This window comes from Miniopterus natalensis, chromosome 10, assembly GCF_054644295.1.
Source record: "Miniopterus natalensis isolate mMinNat1 chromosome 10, mMinNat1.hap1, whole genome shotgun sequence".
Classification (NCBI taxonomy): Eukaryota; Metazoa; Chordata; class Mammalia; order Chiroptera; family Miniopteridae; genus Miniopterus; species Miniopterus natalensis.
Window position 1 is genome coordinate 63,378,045 of NC_142090.1, and position 22,104 is coordinate 63,400,148.

Consider the following 22,104-nt stretch of genomic DNA (forward strand, 5'->3'; position numbering starts at 1 on the left):
GGAGTGGGTATTTTTATAGGTGGTACCTGTGTATGCAAATTAAAACAGACATGATCCTTACATTCTGCAAGTTTAAATATCTCAATATTTTAAAATATTATCACAACTGTCTGGATGTTTTGCTTATACTCTTTACTTTCTTGTTGGTTTTGTTGTATAAAAAGTTTTAATTTAAAGTGTATTCAGCCTGTGTTTCACAGAGAGAACATATATATCATGCTCCATAAGTTAACATATTTTGAAAAAATGGTTTAGTATATTTTTTTGTGCTTTGGATAAAAAACAATAATTTGTTAATAAATTTTACCCTATATAATTTAAAATTTGGGTCATGTGTTTTAATTATTCATATGTAAAAAGATACAATTAGAGTACAGTTATCAAGATGAGTATCGAATGATTTAAGTTTAAACTCAGAGACTTGGTACAGAAATGGAGTTGAATGGTTTCTTTTATTTTCTCATTGGCACTATGAAAGCCTTGGTTAATACTTTCAGACCCAGAGCCTCATTGGGTTGGGTTCTTATTTCCTGCCAGTATAATCATTGACTTTTCCTCCTCCCTCGTTTCTCCTATCCTACTTAACACTGTATCTTGTCCCATCTCTTCAAAATTATCTTCTGAATCTGGTGGCTTTTTTCCATTTCCTTCATGTCTTAATTATTGTCCCTTGGACTGTTGAAACTAACACCTCTTTAGTGGTTTCCCCTGCTATTAGTCCCCCATCTTTAATTTAGCTATTGCACTGCTATAAGCTCAGCCTTTCTTTTCAAAAAGAAAAAAAGATTTCTGAAATCCAAACTCCTTAGCTTGACGTAAAGGACTCATCTCAGCATCCTCCTTTGTGTTTTGCAAACTAAACTCATTTTTTAATTGAAAATGCTGTTATCTTTTTATAGATCCATACTTTGAATACATGTTCCTTGTCAGGGTAAAGTAAGATCGATGACCTTAAATTTCATTAATTTAGACTATTCTATCTGTGGTGACAGTTTATGATAATTCAGTGAAACTTGCTCTAAAATTTGGAAACTATCTCCAAGGGTAATTCAGACAAACGAAAATGAAGTTAAGCCCTTCTGTAGCAGAGACTTCTGTGTATTCACCAAACCCTGTTTTCTCTTCCTCTTGATCCCACATCTAGTCTGTATTTCCTGCCCTTGCAGTTAGGTGAGGCTAAATGATACACAACACTTTCATCTTTGTTCAGTACAAAAACACTAGTTGGATCCTCATTTTCTCTTCCCTCACCTGCCACCTGTATGCGGAGATTCTAGCAGAGGACTCCAGGGAAGGCCCTAGGGGAATGGTGGAGCCGTAAGATGAAGGAAGTCTGAACTCTGAATGATCATGTGGAAGCCCATCTGTCAGCCATGAAGATACACATTGGGCTTTTAGTGTGATAAGGCACTGGTTTTTAAAAATTGTAACTCTTCTAGGCCTCAGAATTTTAAAAAGGTGGTTTACCAGCTGCTACTGTGGGAGCCACTTTGAAGTTTACCTTGGGAGTCCCGCTCTTTCTTCATCTGATCCATCACATTGGCAAGTGGGGTTCATTGTTGTCAGTGCTTCTGTCAGTACACAAGAGACACTTCATCAAGATGATTGTGTGAACCTGGTAGAATGTGTTTATTTTTATGTAATTTGCAATTCAGTCTTAGCTAAAGATGCTATATAACTACTCTTTGATTAAAAATTTAAAAGGCCATTTTCAAAAAAGTTCAGAGCTGTTTTAAGCAATAGTAAGTGGCCATGTGGAAATAAGTCCATCGTCTTCCAGAATTATTGGCACGACAAGAAGTTTAGTGTATTTGTTAAAATGTCTTATTATTTTATAGAAACTAGTTATATTCCTTGGATATGCACTTAATGAAGAGTTCTGTGTTATATGAACCTATCTTAATTACCTGTTTATGAAATATCTGAGCATAGTCATCATAGCCTTTTATATAAATGTGGAAAATGGGATTGCAGTAGGACCTGAATTTAAGTTATTTTTGTTACTATTTTGACCTTACAATGATTTTTAGATGGGCCTCACATACGGAATATTAAGAAGAATTCTATTTGAGGCTCTTTCAAAAAGTGTCCTTTGGTAAAGAGGTCAGAATACTGCCAGGTGATTCCTAATTTTTGAATATTTGTTTCAGAAAGACTAAGGAAAGGGTACACAAGTGATATCCATACACTTAACGAATGTTTCTTGAAAATCACGGGCATGGACAACATGGTGATTGTGGGGAGGGTTGGGAGGTGCAAGAGGACATAAAGGGGTGAAAAACAAGAGAAAAATGTTCCCTGAGTAGCTGTGCTAAGTGTTGGAGAAGCAAAGAGACACAGGCCTGATTTTTAGGAGTGAGCCCGCTTGGTAGGTAAGTCTTAGATTAATCATTTATGTACAGATGACACAGATTCGTGAATGGTGGGAGGTTTTTCTTTACTATTTTGCTCTCAAGTGAAAGTGAAATAGCTAAAATATACAGTAATTCACCCTTATCCACAGTTTTGCTCTCCACCATTTCAGTTACCCATGGTCAACTGTGGTCCAAAAATACTAAATGGAAAATTCCAGAAATAAACAATTCATAAGTTTTAAATTGATGCCATTCAGAGTAGCATGATGAAATCTGCCCTCCACCAGGGATGTGAATCGTGCTTTGTCCATTGCACCCACTCAGTGCAGACCTCCCTGCCTGCTAGTCACTTAGTGGCTGTCTTGGTCATCAGGTCAGCTGGTTTAGGTATCTCACTGCTTGTGCTCAGGTAACCCTTATTTTACTTAACAGTGACCCCTAAAGTATAAGAGTAGTTATGCTGGCAACTCAGATATGCCAAAGAAAAGCTGTAAAGTGCTTTCTCTAAAAGAAAGAGTGAACATTCTGACTTAAAAAGGAAAGAAAAAAAATTGCTGAGGTTGCTAAGATCTACAGTAAGAAGGAATCGTCTATCTCAGAAATTGTGAAGGAAAAAGAAATTTGTACTAGTTCTGCTGTCGCACCTCAAGCTGCAAAAGTTATGGCCACAGTGGCTGATAAGTTCTTAGTTAAGATGTAAAAGGCTTTAAATATGTGGGTGGAAGACATGAACAGAGAGTGTGTTCCCATGGACAGCAATGTGTTGTGCCAAAAAGTATTGAGCCTATACAAAGACTTCAGCAAGGGATCCCCTGAAACGAGTGACATCCAGCAAGTAAGGATGGTTACACAGATTTAGGAATAGGTTTGGCATGTTATTTCATGTCATCACAGGAAGAAAAAAGGTGAGTATAGTACAATAAGATTTTGAGAGACCACATTTACATAACTTTTCTTGCAGTATATTTTTATAATTGTTCTATTATTAGTTATCATTAATCTCTTACTGTGCCTAATTTATAAATTAAAGTTTATCATAGGTATGTATGTGTAGGGAAAAAATAGTATATATAGAGTTCGGTACTATCTGTGGTTTCAGGCATTCATTGGGGATCTTGAAATGTATCTCTCATGGATAAGGGGGGACTACTGTAGGTGGAGAGAGAGACAGTTAAGTCAGTGATTTGGCATCTTCATGAAGAATAATCTAACTTTTATTTATAATGTTTGAACACATATTGTTCAGTACTTGGTCTGTCTCAGCCCTACGTAGAAAGCATTCAAAAAATTCTAATCAAAGGTGAAAAGGGAGCGAGGAGAGAGGAAAATCCAATTTACCTATCTTTTTGTATACTTAGTATGGCTTTGTTTTCCTTCTCCATTGAGTCCAGTACATCTGGAGGTGTTCAGTTTTTATTCCAAATAGCCCCAGCTATTCTAGATATTGTTAATGAGTCAAGCTGTATCCAAAACTGTAGTCTGATATTTGTTCACTTTTATCATATAAGGAAAAAACATTAACTTAGATGCCAATAACAGTAAACTCTGGCACTTTGTGATTTCAGTCCATTTGTAGCTTCTGGGCAATGACATTTTGACTGCAGTACAGTTCAGTCAATACTATCAATAAACTATTTTTTACTAAGATTATAATAGCCAATTCTGTGGCTGTTCTAGAGGAATAAGGTGTGATGCTATTCTAAAATATTTTATGACACTTTTCCCCTACATTTAGTCATGCCACTAGTCATTTTATTTTTTGTTAAGTTGCTTTTAAGTCGTTGGCAATGTTTCCTGGCAACCTTTTATGCACAATATTTGTAGAATTGTTGAGGTGGAAGGTGTTCTGTGTATGCGAACACAGAACTGGTTTTTACCATGTTCCATTTTACTCCATGGCCTCCACAAAGGTGTCATTTGTGTAAGACATTTTCCTTCAGGATGTTTCCTGCAGCTTTTGGCCATTTCCGACTTTAATGAAGCATTCAATTTTGGGTAAACTGCTTCACAGCTACATATTTGATTCTTTGGTGTCAATATTTATAGAAGTAAATGCTAGAATAAACATCTGTGCTTACTTATTTCTGAAGCCTTCATTCTGCTGAGCCTTTTGATTCTGGGTTTATTATAGAGAAGTGTAGTTAGTTATGTATTTCCCAGTCAACAACATGCTCACCATCGCTAGATTTAGGGGCACAATGTGAGGGAAAATACAGCTCGTAGGCTGGATTTCATTTACTAGGTTCTTTTACATTAAGCAAGTCAGTGGTACCTAGACATATTTCAGTACAGATTTCTGTTTATCATTTGCCTGGCAGTCATATCTTATTGAGGTTAAGCAGTTACTTTTTTCCTAGGCCTTTCCCCTTAATCTCCTCTACATTTAACCATGGAATTAACTACTTAACCCTATGCTATTATGCTATTATGAGCTAATCTATAGTTATTACCTAAGCAAAATGTTTATAGCTTTGACTTAAGTTTGTGTCTTACTATTGTTTATAAATTGTATGTTGTTAAATATTTGGATTTAGAATTCTACAAATTTTCAGTATAGATGAGAAGAGATGTGTACTTGACTGGGAGACTGTTGTGCTTTCTGTGTCAAATTAAGTCATTACTCTTTATTCAAATAGAGATAAGCTGATAATTTTTTTCAGATTCTTATTCAGCATCAGGAAACTGGTTGTCATACAGACTTCTTAAGCTCTCATTTTACAGAATATAAATTAATTGTCTTTTTGGAGTAGTGATAAGACCTTTATTCCATAATGTTAATAGTCATAAGCATTTCTTTCTTGGCCTTGAAAATTATTTTAGGACTCTTTGTTCTTTATTGACATGTCCAGTAGATGATGGGATGATGTTGAAAGAACCTGGTTATTTTTGTCCCTTTAAAAGGGAGGCCCTTTTAAATGTGGTCCCTTGGAAGGTGAAGGTCCTCTTCAAGGCTTCTTTCCATCTAGTCTTGTCGACATAACTCTCTCTGTAAGCCCCTCAAGTCCATTGTCCTACCATTTCCATGGTCAGATCCCCCTGTCCTCATTAAAGGAATTATTCTTCCTTGATCCCTTCCTGGTCCTTGTTGCAAGCTTCCACAGGATGCACTTTGAAACTTTGCTTCATGAGTGCCGGCTCTAGCAGGAGGGGTTGGGCAAAAATCCTACTGATGGAGTGATTATGGATGCTCCATTTCAGTTAGTTTCTCCTTTAAATTAGGCAGGAACTGATTCTTTACTTGGTTATCTGGGAAGAAAGTATACCTCTCTAAGGCTAGGATTAATTTTTCTGAGTCAACACAATCAAAGTATCAGAAGGATATTAAAATTTAAAAAATAAATATATGTCTGGGTCTAGAAGGAATTTAATAATCCACATTTAGTTATCAGATATTCTGGAAATTCAGTCTTAAATTCACATGTGCTCAGAGAATAGCTATGAATTTCCTATTCTTCTCTGGTCATTTTTCAAGTAGCGATGGAAGACTTGGAGATACTGAGCTGCTCTCTTCTCCTTTCAAAGTTACTACCTGCATGGCTCACATCTCCCAGAAGTCCTTTCCAAACTGCTGGTTGTATGATGCTTATTCTCTGGTAGGACTTATTCTCAGGAAGGACTTAGGAGCAATATTCCTTGAGTTCTGCATACTTTATGCATCAAGAACTCAAATATCGTTTTTATCAATGGCTCTTATACTTGAAGGTCACTTTAGCTTTATTCAGATGTGTGTGATGTAGTCTGTGCTAGATCATTTTCCCCAGATACATGTATGTTCTTTTGAATATGCAGTTTCAAGTTATCTTTTTATTACAGTTTTTAGTATTTTTGTTTTTTATTACTTTGATCTTCAGGGATTCCTATTAAACATATGTTGGAGTGTCTTGCTTATGTTACATGTTAATAATTTTATTTTGAAATCTTTTTTTCCCCATCGCCCTTTATCTCCTCATACCTTCTTCCACATCCACTGACCCCACTGAAATCTTTTTATTTCTTTATTTTTTTAATTATAAAATTTGTATTATGTTCCACTTTTTATTTTTGTTAAGGCATTACCTGTTGTGTTTCTTGTACTTTAGTCTTCATTCCTGAAATAAACTTCTCTTTTATTTCTGTATGTTTCCTGAGCTTTGACACCTCTCTTTTCATATCTTCCTTGCCCTCAAACACATCATTTCTGAGTTTTTCTAATTCTGAGTCTTTTCATCACTTCTGTCATTTAAAACAGATTCCTAGCTTGTTTTGAATTGTGAGGTTACAGTTTTTCATATTATATAGACATGGCTTTCTGGTGTGCTTTTGTTATCCATAGGGACATCATTTATTCCTTTTGCCCTTTTATGATATAATTATATGGGATTAATTTGCTATTCTTTCCTGTTATTTTTTTAAGTGAAATGAATTTTACTTTTAGGAGGGAGGGAGCATTCAGAATACCTTTTCTAGCTTCAGAGCTCCAGTCCTTCTACTTCTGTTGTTTTTGTAAAATGACGTTTTTAAAAATAACTCTTGCTTCTGTGATCAACCTCCTTGACTCTCTTCCCCAACTTTATCTCAACAATCTCTTTTCTTTGCTTTTATTGTCGTTATTCTCTTTAGTTTGGATTCAGCTCCCAGTAATTTCTTCTCAGTGTTGGACTGTGTACTGGAAGCAGCTTTTGTTTGTGAGACTTGAGACTAGCCATATTGTTTTGGTACTTCAGACTTTATTCAGTTGGTGGCCTCTTGCACTCACTTGAAAGTTGGATCCTGTTGAACCCTCTACCAGTTGTGGCTACTGTTCCTAGAACCACCCTTTACATTTACCCCTTAGTGATTGGTGTTCTTTTTCCTTGGGACCATCAGAAGCCCAAGGGCTTTCCTTCTGCTGCCGCTCACTAATTTTTGATGCTTTGTCCTTACTTGCTTTTATTTGAAGTTTTTGTGGGGCTACTTTGTGACATTGCTCTGTTGTAGATACTGTTCTTGAGTCTTTGGGTTGGCTATCCTCATTGCTCTGTCTGTTGTTATGGGGAGATGTAAAATCTTTTCTGTTACCATCTTTCCCACTTTTAGAATATTTTAACAAAACTTTTATATACAGAACTATCCTGAGTGCTACTGCGTATATTAGAAACTTGCTATGATGCTAAAATAAAAACTAAGATAAGTTAGTATTGTGAAGTGAAACTGTTACTGGGGACAGATATAGAGGGCTATTTGTGTGTGTGTGTGCTTGTGAATTTCTGTATATGTGGACATATATCCCAAATAAAAGCAGCTTACAATTTTAGTGGTATCCTCTACTAGAAGAACGACTTATTGTCTATATCTTTCTTCCTTTAGCGAAATAAGCCAGTCAGAGAAAGACAAATATCACATGATCTCACTTATATGTGGAATCTAATGAACAAAATAAACTGACAAAATAGATCCAGAGACATGGAAGCATGAACAGACTGACAGATCTCAGAGGGAAGGGGGGAAGAAATTAACCAAAGAACTTCTACGCATAACCCATGGACACAGACAATAGTGGGATAAAGGCCTGGGGAGGGGCTGGAAGCAGGGTAGAGGGTGTCAACGGGGGCAAAAGGGACATTTGTAATACTTTCAGCAATAAAGATATATATATATATGTTGTTTTTATAGATATATATATGTTGTTTTTTAATTTAAACATTTTAATTTCTAAAAGATGTAGTTCACTTGCTTAAAATGGAAGGTCTGTTGGACGCTAAGAATGAGCTTCCAGTTTACTCTATCAACTCTGCTGTCATCATTCATTTTCCTCAGGAATTTGTTCTTTAGCCCATGATGAAAGACAGGGCAACAGGCCAATATGGTAGTTATATATGTGGATATGGAGAGAATATAGGTTCCAAGTAAAGATTTGAAAGTGACCAGCATATACTGTAATTAAAACCCTGAGCTTGCATGTAACCATCTGGGCTATGTGTAAGTGACCAGAAGAGTAGGCCTGATGCACCCGAGAGTCATCTTGTCTTGACCAATTTTCCACCTGTGCTCAGGAACCCTTCTCTTGTCTTTCAAGAACCTTCAAATTGGCTTCTCCCTCCTCCTCACTATATCTTCAACATCTCTGCTCTTAATGAGATTTTCCAATCTCGATGCTCCTTCAGTTCCCTGGTTGTAGGGTTTCTGTTCGGCCAGATCTCAGGAGGCTCTGAGTGATGGTGGTTCTGTATTTTAGTTGTAATTTTGATGTGATTGTGGGAGGCGGGGGGTGCAGCTGTTACCTACGCCATCATCTTGTTTCCTCCTATATTTTTTTAAAAATAGGTAAACTTTGAGGGAAAATGCCTTGTTATAATCACAGTTCTGGGAAAATTATTCCCTACTTTAAAACTCAAGGAATTTTGCCCTGGCTGGTGTGACTCAGGTGGTTGGAGCGTCCTCCCATGCACCAAAGGGTCGTGGGTTGGTTTCTGGTCAGGGCACATACCCAGGTGGCAGGTTCAGTCTCCAGTGAGGCGCATATGGGAGGCAACCTGGGTGTTTCTTTCTCACATCCATGCTTCCCTCCCCCTCCCCTTCTCTCTACAGTCAATGAAAACGTCCTCAGGTGAGGATTAATAAAAACAATCAAGGACTTTCATCAATAATATTGATTGTCGTTCTGTGGTCAAGATACTGCCTATTCTGTAGCCTTTTCTGTTTGTTTTTCTTTTTTAAATTGGGATATAATAGTGAATCAATCTCATTTGGGTAAAAATATTTTCCAAGCTCTGCCAGCTATGAAACAAAATTTTGTGAAATATTCAGTCTTCTGATTAAGGAATATTTCCTTTCTTTTCACTTATAATACTGCTTTCCTTTTTTGATCCTCTTGTTTTGGTTGTTTTATAGTTGCTAATACTTTGTGATTATTTCTTGAACATTGAGCCCTTTAGTACTAATGGATTTTACATGTTTGGAATCTCTATAAATTGAATTAATTGGAAGTTCATAAAGCTTATGGAACCTTCTACTAATTACAGCTTTGCTAGGGTTCCTTAAAGGACTACTATTTTGCAGCCAGAAGAAAATGAACTTAAAAATCTGCCATATATGTAATTTTTATGTAGATGTATTTCAAATGTCAGAGCACCATTTTAATTTGCTGTGTATTACAGTGCTTGTCACCAGGCTTCATGGCCATTTTAGTGAAGTTTGCTTTACAATCTTCATCCAAAAATATACTCTCTAGGGTTTTCTTTGAAAATAGGCTGAAGGCCTTCCTCCAAATGTCTTATTTCAACTTATGTGTCATTTGACACAGATTTAATTGAGTGAGCTGTAACCTAAAGAATCTTTCCTAAATGCCTGCTTGACTACATTTTTTTAATTGTTTTTCTTAACAAACCTCAAGTTACAGGCTGTGTCAGGCCTCATTTGGTCAAAAGCATGTTTGTTTCTCTTGTCAGCTTCTTGATTGGTTCCTTTCCAGATTTCTGTAGGGCAGCCATATGGTCATTTCTGCATGTTTTCTAGATTGCTCCTGTGGCAAGATTCCAGGTCTGGTTGATTAGTGTTTCACAATCTTACTCACACTGAGATGGCTTTAGTTTTTGCCCTTTAGTTTTATTTTAGATAGCGTATTCACATCTAGTGTCCTTCCTGTCTCTTATCTGAAGTTCATTTGATTTTGATGGTTTTATTTTATGTGGTCCATGTATTTTGGCTAACTTTTCATCTTCTTATATGTCAAGGAAGAAAGGCCCATAAAGGCCATTGGTGAAGTGCCTTGACTGTGCTAATTTTGGAAAGCTGAATCTAGTAATAATTCTACTAGATGATCAATATTAATGTACATTAGACTGGTTAAGATGTGTACCAGTTTCCTTTCTACATTTTTTTATTCTTAGTTGTACAGTTCTTAAATTTTTTTTGAAATTTAGTTTGGTATTGATGTTAAAACAAAAATTATTCATGAAATTTGTTAAAAAGGGGTAAAGTAGACTTTATGCAGGGGAACTATCATGATAGGGACCATTACAGTAGAGTTTTGCCATCGGTAAGAGGGTTTGGGCTCAAACTCTAAATACAACATAGAAAGGTGGGAAATTACTGTTATAGCCAAGGAGCAGAGGGGAGTGGGGGGCGTTCAGTGGATGGAAAATTACTAAGAGGAAAGAAACTGGGATAAGGGGGGATTTGGGGTAGACATCCCTAACAGGATTGTTGCCGAAGGCAGGCCGGGGTGATCAGACATCACATGGGGGATAATGGAGGGTAAAGAACCTGATCAGATATCAAGGATGATCAGATATTGAGGGTGGGGGATTCTGGTTAAACAGATGTAGTAAGATTCTTGCTAAAATTGAACAACGCAGAGACAAACAGGGACACTTAAAAGTTAGAGCCTAGTTGAGTTCAGGGGAACCTAACTAAAGTTTGATCAAGGAGAGACTCTTTGTCAGTGATACCATAGCTTGCAAGGAAGTAGCCCTCATTACAGAAATATTGAGGCAAATCTCTATTATTAAGAAAATAGAACTTTAGCAAGTTTATACTTGACCTCAGCGAATCCATAGCAGGAAAATTCCCAGTTGTTTATGTCTCTTCTTGATTTCTAGTAGATTGGGAACTGTATCATTTCAGAATATTTTGAAGTCGAAGAAAAGCAACTTTAAGTCTTACATTTACTCAGTCTCTGCTCAATGATTCTTTTTTTTTTTTTTTTTATGATGAAGGTTAAAATTACAATGTGAATGAGTTGAGTTAGATACCATGAGTAACTCATTGGTTTTCTGTTAAAGATAAGGTTAATAAACTAGCTATAGCATATAATGTTTTCAGACTGAGGCTTAAATTTTTAAATGAAGTTAATTATTGAAATCTAAATTTTTACTTGGTTCCTATATTTGGTTTAATTTTGGTCTGGAACTTTTCATTTTATAAAGGAACCTACTTAATATGTTTTTAAGACATATCTTTCAAGAAGTAGATTTTATTTTAGTTATCTTTTATTTGCATGCAAAATGCCCTGTTTGGGTGGGAGGGCCTCCTTCCAAAAGCAGCTGTATTGAACTTTGCCTTTGTTTTTCCCGTGTCCCTAAGCATTCTGCCTAGAGTGCTCTGTACTTATATGTGAAGGTTCTTACTGTCCTGGCTGGCATTGAGTTTAGAACTGGACCTTTTGAAGGAGATGACTGGATGTTTAAATTTATTATGAGATCCTAGAAGTTTAGCAACTAGTGCAGATTTCAAAGAACTGGCTGACTTTTTTGCAGTAGGATTTTCTTGGGTGTATAGTCAAACTTTCAGTGCCGCTAGTGTAGGTTATTTTCAAAAAGGGTTTTGTTTTTGAGCACCTACAATTCTAGAGGATCTAATTCCAATCCTTCAGACATAGGTTCTTAAGCTTTTAGTAGTAGCATTAGTCACCTGAGATGCTTGTTAAAAATTTCATTTTCTTGGTCTCACTACCAGAGAGTTAACAAATGTCTCACGCTTTGAGAAACATTGCTTTTAGACCTCAGTGGTTCCCAAACCTGGCGATGCATCTGAATTAATCTAGTTAGGTTTAAAAAATTTGTTGCTACCTGGTTCCACCCTATAACTACTTAATTACACTCTCTGGGAATGTGGCCCATTAACTTGCATTTTTAACAAGGTGCCTGGTGATCCTTATACAGAAAAGCACATCTCAGGATCCCATCCTTGAGATCTATTGCTTAGTCCACCTATGAGTTGCCTGAGGGCCTTGTTCCCTTATGTTCTAGGATCTCCTAAGATCTAATTTCTCGCTGAAATATTAGAAAGCTGTTTCTATTACTTCTCAGAAATGCCCAGATGTTAGCATTGTAGTGCCTAAAAAGCATTGCCAACTTTTTTTTTTAGCATTTTTCTAAATCAATACTAAGTAAGACACACACACACACACACACATATGTAAGTATGTTTGCATTATGGATCTTAATGGCTGTTTTCATTCTGGAGGTTAACAAAGTTAGGTTGATAAATATGATTTTGCCATGTTAACTGTTAAAGGATAAGAAGATTTTACACACTTAAATTCAAGACAAAATATCGTTACCGGTGTGCTTTCTGATATGTTGGCTAGCATTGTTAATGCGATGTTTTTATATTCAAACTAGTTATTTAATATGAGTTCTGTGTAATAATAAAGTATTATTATTACAGTTATCTTAAGCATTTTACTGAATTGTGTAGCTTGTGGATTCTTTACAATCATAATCAGTGGTGGATTTTGAATAAAGTAAGCAGTTCATTCTTGGTGGTGTTACTTGTGACGGCTAAGTTTCATGAAGTTACCAGTCCTTAAATAATAGTTGAAGGAGTAATAGCTCTTTTTCCAAAAGGTTTAAATAAATTGTCATTTAAATGCTTTCTTTAAGTTTAGATGTGCCTTGCTTATGTAATCAATGTTAATGGAAAGATTTGGCTACTAATCATTAATTGAGAACTAAACGTAGACAACTGGCCATTTTTATTTGTTTTTTCAGACTAAATTAGCTGTTTTATCCTTACGAATGTAGGATGAAAAAATTGGAGTGTGTTAAAGTCCAAGAAAAGAATGTGATCATTTGTTTAGTTATGTGTGCTGGTTTACATTCTGTATGGATACATTGTGGCACTCAAAAATACTGCGTCGTCTTTACCAGTTGGTAAGGTTGGTTTGGAAGGTGTGTTGGCTTGTTTCATATTGCTCTGTAGCTAAACTTGTTAAAGTTCTCAACATTCAATAACTGTTTTTTTATTGCAGAAATTTTATTTAACTTTGTTTATTTTCCACTACAGATTGGCTTCTTAAAGACATCAGATTTCCAAACTCACCAACTAGTCATCTTCAATCATTGCCACTAAAGTAAAATGGCTGTTGGGAACAAATTAATTTAACATCATATTTACAGGATTCTGGCAGTTAGATATTAAGCATTCACTACCTGTTTAAAACGAGGCCTGGTATGACATTCAGATTCAGACTTAACTAATATAGCTTCTTGTTTTTAAACCTATTTTACTATTATTACTTTAAAGTTGCATTTCCAATTGGCTGTTAGAGAGCAAGAATTATTTTGTATAGTCCCCAGTAGGTACCCCAGAGGAGCCCCAGGCCTACCAACTGCTGCTGCCATGTGGCTTTCTATTCAGGGAAGAGAAGGGGGAGGGAAAGCACGACCTGCAGATGAATGTAATGTGGAAGCCTTTTTACACACTGCTGCTATGAACAGTCATTTTCTGGTCCTAATAATGATGATAGTACTAGAAATAGATGTGATTTTTTTTTTTAATGTAATTTTTTATTGCTGAATTTAGCTATTCTGGATTTTACTCTCATTTGGCCAAGAGATGTTAGCAACAGAACTGCTAAGTGGCATGATAAGACTCTTACTCCACTTTAAAAGTTTCCCTTGGTGTGGAGACCATCCTTCTTGTTATCTGCTGCCTAATTTATTTGTCTCGTTTGCTTTCCTGTTCTTTATTGGTGTGCATGTGCCATACATACTGCCTTATATTATAGTTTAATTATACATATATCATCCCCAACCAGAATGTAAACTCCTTGAGGGGAGTCTAAGACTTATTTTGTAATTCCCTTTAGGACATGGAACAGTGCTTTGCACATAGTAGACATTCAGCAAGTTTTATTTAGTAGTAATGTTTACTAGGTTTCGCCACTTATGAAGGTACTATTTTCCTGATGCCTGGTTAGCTTGAGTAATGACAATAAGTATTTATTTTATTGATTTTCTTTCATGCTTTCCATATATAATCAAATATTTATTTTAGCAATTTTATTTATTCAAACTTATCAATTAATCCAAAGATTGCTTGGCTATACTAATATATGTTTCTAGTTAATAAGGTGTCCTCTTTTTTGATCTACTTGAATTGAGGTTATTGTATAATAATTAGTAGAAAAATACTGTGATCACTCAATTCAAAACTACATATTCTGATCACTGTAATTATGAAATTAAAAATGTGTTGAATGTATAAATAATGTAAATTTGGTTGATTTTCCTTATTGCACTAAATTGTAAAACCTGAATTGGTAGGTGATAATATCACAAATTATATAAACAAAAATTTGGGAGAATCGAGGCTTTGGTGTTGAGGCAGTTTAAAACTAACTCATTGCCACAATAGTTATCTTGTTCACACAGAATCAAAAATGAGAGAATAGGCATGCCCGGAAAATTATAATAGAAATAAAGCAAAGGGGTCATTAATGTTTAACTCGACAGAGTTTAAAAGTAAAAAGTAATGAATGGGACAGATTAAAATGGTGACACATAAGCCATAACGATGATGTCATAAATTAATATGAACCAAATTACACAGAACTAAAATATAAATGATAAAGTTTGCAAGAAATAAAGGAAATTGTTAGACCTCAATTACAGTTTAGAAATTTAGAGTACTTCTCTAAATCTGTGTTTCAGATTAAGCTGATAATGATATTATTCCTAAATTCTGTATTTTTATTTTAGTTGATGTACAAGACAAAGAACTGTATGTTCTGAAAACAGAAAGCATATCTTCTCTATGACTCATGAAATGTTTATAAAAGTTTACCATGTTTACAAAGAAAATTGCAGGTAATTCCAAAGTGTAGAAATAGGTCATCCTAGATTCTCTGCCTGTGGTGAAATAAAATTGGAGCTAATTAATAAAGATAGGGAGGAAACTTGGTAATTTTCAGATCCTTTCTACCACTCTTGGGTCAAAGAAGTCAAAACTGCAGTTGTAAGACATATAAAAAGGTGATAACATCAGAGTACACTGCATTTTCTTTTGTCTTCTGGTTTTAGGAAGATAAAGGACAGCATTCAGTAACAAATGTTTCTTGACCCTCTGTAATGTGCAAGACATTTTGTTTGATGTGAGATATAACTGAATAAGACTGCGAGCCTTGGAGTTTGTAATCCACTGGATTTTATTATAGAATGTACATTAGAGTAAGTTATGTGGGATGTATATATGAAAAATCCTCTATAGTTTAGTTCAGTATGATCATTTTAATTTTCAACAGACATACCTATGGTACCCATATGGAGAGGAAAAGTAGATTGTTACAGTGTTTGGACTGAACTGTGTAGAATGTCTGGACATCTTGATTCCTTTTTACCTCTCTCAGCTGTTAGCAGTTGTTATTTCATTGGATAATTCAGTTTTATCCCTCTGGGCTTCAAATTATTCATTCATAAATGAGGAAGATGAACTAAAGTGTAGTTTTATTATACATGTTTGTTTATTTTTTTGTAGCTGTGAATAAATGTATTAAATAAGTATTAAGCATCAACTACTTTTTAGTTCATAAGGGTAAATTTATGCTCTTGTGAGGGAGAAAGATAAACTTACGGTTCTGTTCAAGCAGAGGAGGGTGCATATATCTTAAATAAGAGTTTGGCAAGTGAACAGGGAAGGAGAGAGTTCTAGGCTCAGGAAATAATAGAATGTATAGACAGAGAAGGGAGTGTTTTACATTTGGGAAACTGCAGTTAGATTGTGTGGCACTTAGTAGTTAGCATGAGTGTGTGGAGGAGTAGCAGGACATTAAATATTGAGATACATGGAAGCCAATTTGTGAAAAATACAGGCTTTAAGTTAAAGAATGAATAACCATGGAATTGGTTTTTAGCACTGGAAGAAAGTAGCACTATATAAGGTTGAGTTGAGATGGATGCAAGATAGCAGTTAGGAAAGTGGCAATCCAGGTGAGACATGATGGAATCTTACAAAGTAATGGCAGTGGAGATGATGTGGAGATTGTAAAATAGGTTCTAAAATGGATGAGCTTTGTAGGGTCTGTGACAGCCCTGCAAGTGGATGTAAGATTTAATATGTGAATGTATTTGTCTTTGGAGAGGGTCTATAAATTTCATCAGATCATATAAAGGGGCTATTAGGATAAACATATAAGGAAAACTGATAGGATGACATTCCACAAACTATGAAGTTTAAATAATTTTAAATTTTACTTTATTCATTAGTGACTAATCTATTTTCTTTTTCACTTTTTATAGTGGACAGGCCAAAATCTCAGCAAGTTCGAACCTCTAGTACAATAAGGCGAACCTCTTCTTTGGATACGATAACAGGACCTTATCTCACAGGACAGTGGCCAAGGGATCCTCATGTTCATTACCCTTCATGTATGAAAGATAAAGCTACTCAGGTAAAATAAGCAAATCAAAATTTGTTTTACTACCTTGCAGTTATTGTTTTGATCACAGTAAAGAAAATGTAATTTAATCAAATATTTCCAAATTTGAAATATAATATATTCAACCAAAGAAGAAAGCCATTTCATTTAATAAACTTTAGACTAATTGTTTTTTGTCATCTGGGTTTTTAAAGTTTTAACATTATGTAATATTTTAAATATATTACACAGGTTTTTTTAGACCTACAGTTTTAAGAATTGTATTCCAAGAGAAATTAATATAATGATTAGTAACTATATTATAAAATATAAGTAATTTTTGAACAAAACTTTGCACAGTCTTGGAAATTATTTATAAAGTATTAACAAGTGGCTAAGGAAATTTATGTTAAAGGTGTTTGGGGTGTGTTTTTCTGATTGAAGAATGACACGTTTAAATTTGAGAGAATTCAAAGGAATGAGAACATTTTGGGCTTTGTAGGTTAGGAGAATAGAAGGATTAGAGTTTCATGTCTGAAGAATGAGGGAAGAGAAAGGGGGGGGGGTTGGACATGATCTATGAGAATCTTCTCAATTTTTCTAATTTTCCCAGACAAGCTTGAAACCATGAAATTAGCTTCTTTATCATCCATCCTATCAATTCTGCCTTTGTGATATTTCATGCCACCCCAGTCTTTTGCTTTTCATTCTTAGTTTTGTGAGTAAAAGGATCAGTTTGATATGGTAGGCAGTGGGATTCTCAAGCAGAAATAACTAGCAGAATTTAGAGATGTGGGCCTGAACCCTTAGAGATGGAGTTAATTCAAACCCGTTTTTTTGAAGGAGTTGGATTCAAAAGTGTCATGATGTGTAGGCGTAGAGTGTAAAGAAACCAGTTCAAAGACCGAGGACTTAGATTTTGGAAATGTACACAAGGGAAAGAGAGAAAACTAATGTACTCACCTGGAAGCAATAAGAAGAGGAGGGAGTTAACATTTACTGACTACATACCATGTGCTGTGTGTTTTATATCCTGTGTTTCATTTAATTCTCACAAGAACATTGTAAGACTACACAAATGGAGAAGCAGAAACTCGGGGGAGTCAAGTGACTTACTCAGAATCATAAAGCTAGAACGTGCTGGAACCAGGTTTCTGTAGAAGGTTAATTTGTCAACCAATGTGAGCTCCAATTTTATGCTGCTCTTAGGATAAGTGGAATAATGTGCGTACGTGTGCATATCACCTAGTAGAGTAACTGGCATGTACTTAAAAATAGTAGTTACTCGTTTTAGATTTTTTAAAAACCTACCTTTTATTGAATATGCTTATGCTGACACTGTCCAGAAACATTATCTTACTAATTTTTCACAAAACATCTGAGAAAGAAGAGAAGCCAGAGAAAGAGCAAAAGCTAAGAGAAGAAAGGAAATAGTCTAGCCTTAGAGGCCGAAGGAAGCTGTTCTAAGAAAGGAAACATTTTTAACAGTATCAAGTGCTTTTCTAAAGAGAGGTCATGGAGAAGAAGGACTGGACTTTGGGATTAGGGGCACATTGTCTTGGAGAGTATAGTGGCAGAGGGGGACACTCGGACATTTGGGAGTTAAGAGAGTGGCACAGAGATAGAATGAAAGGGCGCTGGGTATGTTTAAACGTGGGTTTCTCTGTGTGATGGGGTTAATGTAACAGAACTCATGGTGATATTATATGGCTAAATGTATTTGAAAGTGAATATGGCAATTCACATGTGAGGTTTCTATAAATTGAAGTTAGATGTAGACAGGCCCATTTGTAACATTTGCAGAGTCTGGAGCAAATACAAATGAGTACCCATATACCATATATGTATAAATTAAACTAACCGTTACATAAAATATATTTATCCTTCTAATTTGACAAATGAAATTTCATATGGATCTTGAAATTCAGGTTTGAGCTAAGAATTCCTAGATTCCTTAGAGTTACATGCCAGAATGTGTGTACATGGGCCGAGCCCCACTCCACCTTCTGAGCCTAAAACCCATATCTCATTTTACCCCTCACACCATTCTGTACCCTGAGGGGTGGCTTTACATGCATGTTTGAACCCCTCCACCCCGTCCTCACATTCATTTTTATCCACACTCTCTCAGGAAGTGAGGTCAGGGAATAGGTCCTTGCAGACCTTGGAAGCCAGGCTTGCTGCTATTTGGACAAGGCATTCCTGGGTCTGGATTTCCCAGAGCATAGGCTGTGTCAGAGGTGTGTGTTCATGGTGCACATATTTCCTTTGTCCCAAGGTCTCTTCACGCTGTGGGGAGGTGGGTAGCTTGGAGGGCCAGTGCTGTTCCCCCTGAAGCTTGAGGTCCAGGTGGGTGTTATCTTGCCTGGTTTTGCATATAAGCCATTTGAGAAATCTGACATTGAAAGGAAGATAAACTATAGACCTCATTTTATAGGTGAGATAATGAAGCTTAGAGAAGTTAAGTAATTTGTACATGTTTATATAGCTAATAAATAGGAAGAGATTTGAATGCAAATTTGGCTGATTGCAAAGCTTTTTCTTTTTCTCCAGTTCCCCACTGCCTCTCACATTAACCACTGAAGTATAAAGCACTTAACCTCATGCTTGCCTACCAAGCATAAGAAATGGTTTTGGCCCCAAGTATTTATTAGTTTAATTGAAGAGACAAGAGATGAACATGAGATGTTTTTTATTACATTCATTTCTCCTGGATTCACTCTTGAACTCTTGGGGAGGGAAGTAGAAGGTTTTGTTTATTTAGTGGGAATTAGAGGGCAGGTGGTACAGTCCACTCGCCTCAGATATTATTAAATACTGGGCTCTCTCGTATTTTCTTCCTGTCGCATTTCCATACTTCAACTACCTTAATTATTAAAGGTTAGAAAGAAAATTATTTATGTTTAATATATTTACACTTTGGACCTTTTATAAAGAAGTAGCATAGTGTTGTGAAAAAGACTGGACTTTGGAGGCAGATCCTGTGTTCAAACCAAGGCCCAATGTGAGGGAACTTTCTGGGATGATGGAAGTGTATATCTTGATAGAGTCTTTGGTTACATGGATGAATGCATTTATCAGAACTTAGACCTAAGTATATACTTGTGCATTTTATTATATAAATTAACTTTAAGAATATAGAACATGAATGTTGAACTCTCATAAGATGTTTAGGGGTGAAGTATATTGCTGTCTGCAACTAACTTTGAAATGAATAAAAAATAACTTCATTTGATGGATAGTATGTGATAAAGGAAATATAGCAAGGAGTTGACTATAGAATATAAGTTTTTGGCTTTATGAGTACTCACAGAGCAGTTTTTTCAGCTGTTGTATGTGTTTGACTTTTTAAAAATAAAGCGTTGGGGGGGGAAGTCATGGCCCACTGAATCAACTGCTGTGTGGCCCAAACATCAGTTTCCTTTTCTATAAATTGAAGTTAAATGAGAAGGTAACATATACTCTTTGTAAAGTGGTCAGACAATAAAAATAGTACAGAGCAGTAATCAAAGTTATGTCCTCTGATTTCCCAGGTATAGTAGTGATGAGGGCAGTTAAATATTTGCATTCTCTCCTTGCTACATGGTAGGATTATATTTCTCTGCTTATTTGAAGTTAAGTGAGACTTGCTTTGGGATGCAGTTTTAAAGAGCTGGTGCACCAAAACCAGACCAGGACATCATAGCAAAAGAAAATTACAGGCCAATATTTCTCATGCACATAGATGCAAAAATCTCAACAAAATATTAGCAAACCAAGTTCAACAATATATTGAAAAGATTATACACCATGATCAAATGGAATTTATTCCAGAGATGCAAGATTGGTTTAACATCCACAAATAAATCAACTTGGTACACCACATTAACAAAATGAAGGGTAAAAATTATATGATCATTTCCATATATGCCCAGAAAAACATTTGACTAAATTCAACATCCATTTATGATAAAAGCTCTCAGTAAAGAAAGTATAGAAGGAACATACCTCAATATAATAAAGGCCGTATATTACAGATTTACAGCTAACATTATACTCAGTGGTGAAAAGCTGAAAGGTTTTTCTTTAAGATCAGGAACAACACAAGGATGGCTACTCTTGCCACTTTATTCAACATAGTCCTGGAAGTCTCAACCAGAGCAATTAGACAAGAAAAAGAAATAAAGGCATTCAGATGGATATGAGATACTACCTTACACCTAATAGAATGGCTATTATCAAGGGACAAGAAGTAAGTTTTGTGAGGATGTTGAGAAAAAGGAACCCTAGTGCACTGTTGGGAATGTAAATTGCTACAGCTACTATGGAAAACAGTATGGAGGTTCCTCAGAAATTTTAAAAAGAACTCTACAATATGATCTAGCAATTCCACTTCTGGGTATTTATCTGAAGAAAATGAAAACACTAACAAAGATATATGCACCCCAGTGTTCATTGCAGCATTATTTATAATAGCTAAGATATGGAAATAACCTAAGTGTCCATTGACAGATGAATAAAGAAAATGTCTCTCATATATATATACACACACGCACACGCACACACATATACATACATATATATATGACACACATATATATATCAAACAATGGAATATTGTTCATTCATAAAAAGAATGAAATCCTGCTATTTGCAACAACATGATGCAAAGTGGAATAATTCAGACAAAGACAAATACCATATGATCTCACTTATTTGTTTAATCTAAAACAAAACAGAGCAAACACACCAAGCTCATACACACAGAACAGAATGGTGGTTGCCAGAGATGGGGGGGAAGGGGTGGGTGAAATGGGTGAAAGGTGTCAAAAGGTGCGAACTTTCACTTATGACATATGTAAGTCTAAGGGATGTATAAGTACAGCATGGCAACTATAGTTAATAATACTATACTGCATATTTGAAAGTCATTAAGGGTACATCTTAAGTTTTCATCTCGGGAAAAAAAATTCTGACTATGTATGGTGACAGATGTTAACTAGACTTATTGTGCTGATCATTTCATAGTATATATAATATCAAACCATAATCTTATACACCTGTAATTGATATAATGTATTTCAGTTATACTGCAATTAAAAAAGAAAGCCAGTGCATTCACTCTGACAAACATGCATGCTAATTTTAGTAATCATTTTGCTTGATTTTAAAAATCAGGAGTGGTTCTTTATAGCCAAACCTCATTGAAGTGAGTATGTTGTTTGGACTCATAACCTATTACATGGTGAATTTTTTTGATAGATTACTTAATAATTGGTTATGATTACATTTATGGAATACATGCTATTGGTTTATGGAGTTCTTTTTTAATATGAAATTTAAAAATTAGTAAAATAAAGTGTTAACATTTATTTATTATATTTGTTTCAATATTCAGAAATGAGGTCTACAGTTTTTTTTCTTTTTACTAATGTAATCCTTAGGTTGGTGATACACTTGCTTAATAAAATGATTTTGCAACATTTCCTTCCTCTGTGCACTGTCATGATGTAAATGTTACCTCAGTTATCTTTCACTTGGGTCTGCGAGAATTTTACCTAGGAAGCTGACTAGACTTGTATGTTTGGGGATTGTAGCTCTCTAGTAAATCTCCATTTCTTCCATGGCTCTTGGTCTCTTTCAGTTTCTCTTTATTTAGTTCAGTTTTTATTT

At 35.4% G+C, this 22,104-nt stretch overlaps 1 protein-coding gene across 3 annotated transcripts in view; it reads left to right on the plus strand.

Annotated features, from left to right (window-relative positions):
- The window catches only part of GLCCI1 (glucocorticoid induced 1), an 81,386-nt gene that overhangs the window by 14,084 nt on the left and 45,198 nt on the right, over positions 1 to 22,104 (plus strand). For all 3 annotated transcript variants that reach the window (XM_087821180.1, XM_087821178.1, XM_087821179.1), the window contains exon 2: positions 16,334 to 16,485. In XM_087821180.1, the coding sequence (XP_087677306.1) occupies positions 16,334 to 16,485 (152 nt within the window). The remainder of the gene's footprint in view (positions 1 to 16,333; positions 16,486 to 22,104) is intronic.